Source organism: Egretta garzetta, unplaced genomic scaffold (assembly GCF_000687185.1).
Source record: "Egretta garzetta isolate BGI_Z169 unplaced genomic scaffold, ASM68718v1 scaffold360, whole genome shotgun sequence".
Lineage (NCBI taxonomy): Eukaryota > Metazoa > Chordata > Aves > Pelecaniformes > Ardeidae > Egretta > Egretta garzetta.
This window is the reverse complement of record NW_009258261.1, coordinates 2,824,395-2,831,720: the sequence shown is the minus strand read 5'-3', so window position 1 is coordinate 2,831,720 and position 7,326 is coordinate 2,824,395. Positions and strand designations below refer to the sequence as shown.

The 7,326-nt window shown below is 45.9% G+C and overlaps 2 protein-coding genes across 2 annotated transcripts in view; both read left to right on the top strand.

The window, feature by feature from the left end:
* MAP4K3 (mitogen-activated protein kinase kinase kinase kinase 3) overlaps positions 1 to 2,913 on the top strand; it is a gene marked incomplete at its 5' end in the record, with an annotated part of 34,007 nt that extends 31,094 nt beyond the window's left edge. Inside the window, one exon of the mRNA XM_009640831.2 lies at positions 1,430 to 2,913. Coding sequence (XP_009639126.1) covers positions 1,430 to 1,517 — 88 coding nt within the window. The remainder of the gene's footprint in view (positions 1 to 1,429) is intronic.
* Positions 2,914 to 4,164: 1,251 nt separating this feature from the next.
* SOS1 (SOS Ras/Rac guanine nucleotide exchange factor 1) overlaps positions 4,165 to 7,326 on the top strand; it is a 58,066-nt gene continuing 54,904 nt past the window's right edge. The window contains exon 1 of the mRNA XM_035895848.1: positions 4,165 to 4,540. Coding sequence (XP_035751741.1) covers positions 4,165 to 4,540 — 376 coding nt within the window. The remainder of the gene's footprint in view (positions 4,541 to 7,326) is intronic.

Genomic DNA, 7,326 nt, shown 5'->3' with positions numbered 1-7,326 from the left:
TGTTCCAGTGAGGTGTATGTGGAGCTCAGCTTTGTTATGTCATTTCTCTTAGTTGTTGAGAGACAGCACAGCTCAATTTAAAAATTAGTCTGACTTGACAATGGAGCATGACATTGCAAATCATTGCCTTGGAAAAATAATGTCCTCTTCCCCAAATACAGTTCCATCTATTTCTGGCTTGCACTAGTAGTCTCCTAAGTCTGAGACAATGTTTAAAGACTTTGCACTGCAATAAACATTAATTCCAATTTCTTCAGATACCATTTTGCTTGCAGCTCTGTCATATTTTGTGCTTGAGCTGTGAAATCTTTTTCCAGTAACACATGTCATTTCCTAGGCAGTTCATAGGAACTGGGGTTCTGAGAAGCCAAAAAACTGGCATCGGTCTGATAAGAGCTTGCATGTTGCTTTCTCCTGGTCAGCAGGGAATGCCTCATGCCAAGAGATGTCATTCCCTTTGTGGAGCACATTGAGCAGAGGGTAGGTTTTCTGAGCAATAGTTTTGAAGCAAGCAACCTCTCCTTAGGTGAATGAACAATAGATGGATTTGAATTTCCCACAATCTATTTTCACTTCAGGGTGTTTGTGGAGGAGAATTCAATCATTAACATCCTGGTCCACTTAGCAGTTTTAGCAGTTTTTGTCTGATCAAAAAATCTCAAATAGTTTGTGAAACGTAATTGTGACTGCTAATGTCTCTCCTTTGAAGAGAAAGGTCTGATCTAGGACATGCCTTATGGTCTTTGCATTTGTAGTATAGGTCCTGCTAACCCGGTCTCTTGTCTCCAATGCTGGCCAAAGGTAGGTGGCAAGAAAATAGTGAGAGAAGATTCTGCACGTAGCAGTCCTTTCCTTGAGGACTCCTTCAGCCTGCAAGCCTTTGCCTCTGGGACTTCCAGAGCTGGAGGAAGTTTCTGTGGATTTAGGCTCAGGGAAAGACTGGAAATGCTCACAGAAGAGTCAGCTGTGGTCATCTGTCATGTCTCATGGCAAAGGGCAGAGTAATGACTTCCAGAACTGGCATCTGATTAATGGGTTAGCTTTGCAAAGCTCCAGGGAAGCACAAGCCCATGTAGTAGCCCTCTTCAGAAGCCCCCGCTTAGAAGGACAAGAGGCAACAGGCATACATTGTAGCAAGAGAATTTCCAGCTGAATAAAAGAGGGGAAAACATAATGACGAGGGTGGTTGAACACTGCAGTAGGAACCCAGACAGGCTGTGGGAGATCCTTGGAGACCTTGCCTGGACAAGGCTCTGAGCTAGCTTTGAGGTTGACCTTGCTTTGAGCTGCTTTTGGACGTGAGGCATTCAGCGAAAGAGAAATGGTCAATGGTCAGATGGATCCTGGAAAAGAATATTTACAGTTATATCCAGGGATGTTTTTCCACAAAGGCTTACTTGACATTGTGGCTTTTTCATTTTCTTTTTAGGGTTGTGGTGCTGGAGAGTAGGCCGACAGATAACCCAACAGCCAACAGCAATTTGTATATCCTGGCAGGGCATGAGAACAGTTACTGAGAACAGTGGACGGCAGGCAGCTCACCATGACAAGAGAACACTCCTGCACTTCATGGCTGGCTGAAATTGCACAAAAGCTGCAGTAACCCAACTTCAGTTACTTTATAATTTATTGTGGCGTAAGAGGAAGATGAGAATTGTTTGTGGTATGGACACATAAGCATTATGATACCACAGAAGTGCTTAATTTACTGTTATGTAATCTTTGTACATATGCAGTATTTTTCAGTGAAACTTCTTGCTGAAGACCTACACTGACTTTATGTAGATAGCAGTCCTCTTGTTAAGTACAAGTGTTTTACCTGTACAGATGTAAAAGTCATTGAGGATGCAAAAATGAAATTGGGGTACTATTTTGAGGACTTCTCGTGTGTTTATTATAAAGCGGGATGCTAGCAACAAATATAGTACATTTAACAACACTATTGTATTTTATTATATGTAATTTACTAATACAAATAAATCTTAACTTTTAGAAATTGTAACCAAGGCTGTAATCAGATTACAATCTTGTTTTAATTTTGATGCAACACACTGGTGTTCATGTTTGCACAATGTACTGAGATGTGATGTATTTAGTCACAAAGGTAAGCTGTGACTTTGTGGATATGACTTGGGCTTCAAAGTTCCTTTTTTTTTTTTAGTTTACTTGGGTAGTTTTTCTTTGTGAAACAAACCAGTTAAATACCTGTATTTTTATATTTAATTAAAACTCTCCTTATGATTACTTCTCTATGCTTGAAAACAATACTTTCTGGATGGGTGTCAGTCCCAGACTAGTGGTACCTGGCTTTAACACTGCAATAGGTGTTTGAATTATTAGTGTATACAATGATAAAAATTAGTATTACTGTTTGTCTTACTAAATAGTTTCACATCACAATGAAAAGGAGCGACGTTCCACATTGTGGAAGTGGCTCAAAGATGTTGCCATTTTGACTTTTTTTTGGCCTTATAACCATTTTCACACTTTTCTTGATTTATGATGTTAACACATGGCCAAAATAATTTAGTTACTACCTCATTCAAACAATACAATGGTTACTACGCATCACAGGAACTTGGTTTTGATCAGAAGTATTTTTGATTGCGACTTTCCAATGGAGTATGTAAATGCCAAGTTTTAGCAAAATGCACACATTTGACTCCTTTTTTTGTATATGTTCTTTATATTTTATTGTGATAATATACACTAAAAACCAAACTAAATTTAAAGTGATTTATGGCCTGCATTATTGTTGTGATTGGTAATGCTTTGAAATATGTTCCCTAATGTATATAATGTAAAATAAACTTTTTTAACATGTTGTTGTACAATTAGATTACCACCTGCACTAATTTTCCACTTAAGACTAAAATGGAACACACTGAGTTTTGAATTCTACTATTAAATGTTTGTGCCAAACACAGAAGCTGGGCATTTCTGAATGTATGAATGGTCAGACTGCTGGAGCTCAACTCTATTTAGGCTAGCACTTGTGGGTAGGTGTGATCACCCTTTTGGCCTTTAGGCAATGAATTTGAGATAAATCTTTCCAAATTCCAGCTTGTCTGATTTCTTCCCTCCATCACCTGCTTTTCTGCCTCTGATTGCAAAACGGGGTTTTTTTCAGCAGATTTTTTTTTTTTTTCTGCCTATGGGACTCAAGCTTGCTGCCTCTGCTGGCCCCGTCTCTTCTGTTCTCTTGCACTGAACTGCAGGTCTGCCCTGTGGGAGAGGTGGTAAGGCAAGCCCCACTGCTGAGAAGCTGAATTCTCAGGAAAGGGGAAAACTTGTGTGTTTCACACCACACTTGTGCTGCTGCCCAAGGGGGATTTCCATCCTGCCTCACATAGACTGTTCCTCACTTTGATGTGCAAGTAGCTACTAAATTTTAACTAAGTACAGTATAGCTCATGTGCTATAAACATGCTTCCTCCTGTGGGGTTTGTCCAGCAGCTGTGGCCAAGTGTCTTGCTCTTTGGGGCTGTTGGGCTAAGGGATATTGGGTTTTGTTCTGTTTGAGCATTTTTGATACAGGGATGCATATTGGGATGCAGCTGGAAGAGCTAAAAATAAAGAGGAAATGTATGTGGGAAGAAGGGGAGTGTTGTGCTAGGGCAGGCTTGCCTCGAATTTGTTCGTTATAATAGCCAGGACAGCTTTGCTTTCCACATGCTGCTCTCCAGCCTGAAAGATGAGTTAAAAGCAAAAGGTTCCTGCTTTTTGACATACTGTCCTGTTGCAGGATTTGGAGTCTGTGCTGCAAAACTACCTCTCCCCCACCCTGAGCTGCTCGGCTCCTCAGCTGGCAGCTGCCCTCAGCTGAGCCCAGGAGCCTGGATGTCTGGTAGAGCAAGAGGTCTCCTTTGCTTGAACTGCAATTGCCATGAACTGAAAGTTTCCTTGAGCCATGCTTGGTGGGAGCTTCCACCACCCCCATCATGATGTAAGACTGGGATCAGCGTATGGCTGACTGACAGGAGCAGAGTCAGAGCCAGGAAACCAAATCACAGGCATGATGAGCTTAGAGCAAGTCTTCTGCCACCTGTGTGGCTTCCCTTTTTTTCTCTCTTCCCAGCCCCTTCCACTGTGGCTGCTATTGTTGGCTTCTAACTAGTGGTCCTAGCTGCTAACAAGCAAAGTGTGTTGTGATGTGGCCGCACAATGGGGCACTCACCAACCTGGCAGCAGAGTTTAATCGGTGCAGGGGCTGAGCTTAGGTCTCAGTCTAAACTGAGCTTTTTTAAAGAGAACAAAGAAGCAGGGTTGTTTGGATCTGTTGCAGAAGTGCTCCTGGAAGCTGGGATGATGGGGAATGAGTGCTGCTTTTATCCTGTTCTTACACATCTCTCCATGCAGTCCTGCCTGCCCCTGTCAGAAACAGGATCTGGTGACCTGAAAAAGAGAGGGTCGAGATTAAAGTTCTGCATACCACTGTCCTTGAATGAAAATGAGCTGTGCGAGGTGAAGCATGTGTTGCTGGCTGCCTGTTCCTTGCAGCTTTGTCACTGGGACTTTGCAGTGGGGCTGGGGGAAGACAGTAATGCTGTGAGCAGTGATGGGGATGGATATGTTTCTTACACTCCACAGGGTTTGGCTTTAGCAATAGCACTGCTGGGTTTTGAAGGAATGTATGTGAAAAGGTGGGGAAAAAAACTGGTAAAACCAGGAAATATGCCAAAACCTCTTGCTTCTCTTCAAGGAAACGCTCCAGGTTGATCTAAAATATGGGTTATAGGGAGTCATGTTCCAGGCCTGTGCCATATATTGAGGGGTGCAGAAGGAGCTGGGGGAAGGTGTCTGGGGAAGGGGACAAGGGACCCTGGTGGACTCTCAAGTCCTCATTGTCAACAGCTGCATTACTATTACTAGAAGTCATCTTCCCTCCTTGGGCAGCACCTCCTTAGGTGCAGATTTTCCCTTTAGAGTTAATTTAAATCAAACATGTTCAAATTCAGGTCCTCCTGCTGTAGACAGGCAGCTACGCCTAGCAGCGTCAGCTCCTAGTGGCACCTCATCACATTCCCCAGGCCAGCTGCTGGGGGTAAAGAGGTGCTGTCACTCTTTGTAAGCCCCTGTAGCTCAGCCAGCCCTCAGGACAGTATGGCAAAGGGCTGCCATGACTCTCCACCTCATCCTCCTCTCCCTCCTCTAGCAGCACTGGGGAATCCCAAGTGTCCCCATGTCACCCATAGATGTTGCACACCACTGTAAAGCCACCACTGCACTGGCTGTGGCCTTTGGTTTCTGCTCCTTCTATAGCCGTGGCAGTGAGTCTCATCTCCACTTCCTGACATAGAGGCAGGTCATCCCACTGCCATCCCCTGCACCTCCTTGTGCCACTAGGCTTCCTCTGTCCCGTCACAATTCAACTCTGTCACTACATCCTTACCAAAGCAAGCCCCCAGCTTTCAACTCTGTGCTCTTCCCTGCAACAGCTTGCACCGTAACGAGCACCCAGATGGTGGCAGTCCTTCCTCCAAGTCCTTAGACACTCTCACCTTGGAGATGTGCATATCCAGCACCTGTGCCTGACTGCACTTCACCTTCCTGCACGCTTCACCGCAGATGGGGCACGGAGCCAGTGGCCTGGGACAACAACTGCTGGGCAAGCGGCATCCTATTTCTCTGTGGTGTGCTCTGCCCTTTACTGGGCCCGTGGGACTTTTCCCATCCCACCATACAGGCTGGCTGATTTGCCATGAGCAGTGAAGCAACAGCTCCTCAGACAGCCCTGGAGATAGTTATGTCTTGTTCAGTTGCTTTCCAAGCAAAACTACACCCGCCCATGTGGTAGATGAAGTGAGTGTGATCAGGCTGAGCCCAGTGAGGAACCTGGACTGCCCCATCAGCACCCATAAACCCAGGATGCCCCCAGGCAGGGGGACACTGAAAAAGCACTGAAAGCCAGGAGAGGAAGGCTCTCGGCTGGTGCTGGGTGGAGGGAGAGCTCAGGCCTGGACTGTCCTGTGGCCTTACCAAATGTTTGAACTGACCGAACACAGTGCCTGCAAATCTCATGTTACCCAACACTGTTTTGTTTGAAGGAAAGAGATGCTGTAGACCGTTCACTAGTATTTAGGAGTCCTGGCACGTTTATCTCCAAATGGAGGGGCTGGAGACCAGAGCACTGGTGCAGTTTTATATCCAGTGTTGCACATACTTGGGAGCAGCTGAAGATTTAGACTTCAACAGACTGATTTTCCATCATAAGGCAGCAAGTGCAACAGCTCTGCAGTCTACGAGATGCTGTGATGGTGTCCCTGAATGCGCAGGCAGGCTGCTAGACCAAGCAAATCGCTCATGAGACATGAATATTCCTGCCTTCATTGTTCCAGCACACTCAAAGCAGAAGCCTGTCTCTTTCAGACAGCAGTATCTGTCTGGTGGAAAAACACCTGAGGCAGAACTGCAGGTTGAAAGAGCTCTTTCTGAGAGGCTCCAACCATTGCCTGTTAAAGTACTGCTCAGCATCTCAGGAAGATCTCCTGTCCTCAGAGCGCTTCACCAACACTGGTTAAATGAGCTTCCCAATATGCATACCATTCCTGACAGCTGTCTGTGTGACCAGCCCTTGAGATGAAGGAAGACTCAGCAGTCTCTGCCCAAGCAAGTTGTGTGGGTACTTCTCTCTGCTCCAAGCTGGGAAGCTGGTCCTAAACCTTCCTTCCAGTGACCAGTGAAGGTTTTTCAAACATCTGTCTCTCTCCCTGTGCTCCCCAACAGCACTCACTATTTCCTTTTCTGGTCCTCGGGCTCTCCCTGGCCCCTTGCCTTGCAAAGCAGAGCGCAACAATTTGCTTTTCATCTCCATCACCCTCTTTCTTCTGCCCTGCCAGGCCCCGCAGATCACCACAGACTTTGTCCTGTTTAAACCACTGGGCTTGGTTTGCATTCTGGCTTTGCTTTTTCTGGCTTTTTTACCGAAGAACCAAGCTTACTTTTTATCCTTGAGGCTGTCCTTGTGCTGCTCAAATAGGGTGTTTATCTCTTGGTTCCCGTGTGGGATGACTGTGCCTTTCAAACAGGGAGTGACAGAGCTCTCCAGGGAAGAGTAACACCACCCCACCGCCTCCAGCTCTGAGCAGACAGTTGGTTGTCACAGGCAGATGCTGTCTCCTTGTCCTCCAGGTCACCCTGCCAATGGAGCAAGATCAGCCGTGGTTTACAGGCAGCAAAGCCTTGGGGGCATTACTACCTACAGAGAAACTAGCAGGGAGATGGGTTGAGGGGCCTTGCCTGCCCCAGCACAGCTCCACTGGGGTCTGACACGGACCAAAGCCCTCTCTCTTCCCCATCCTCCGCAGGGCTGTGCGGGGGCCACCA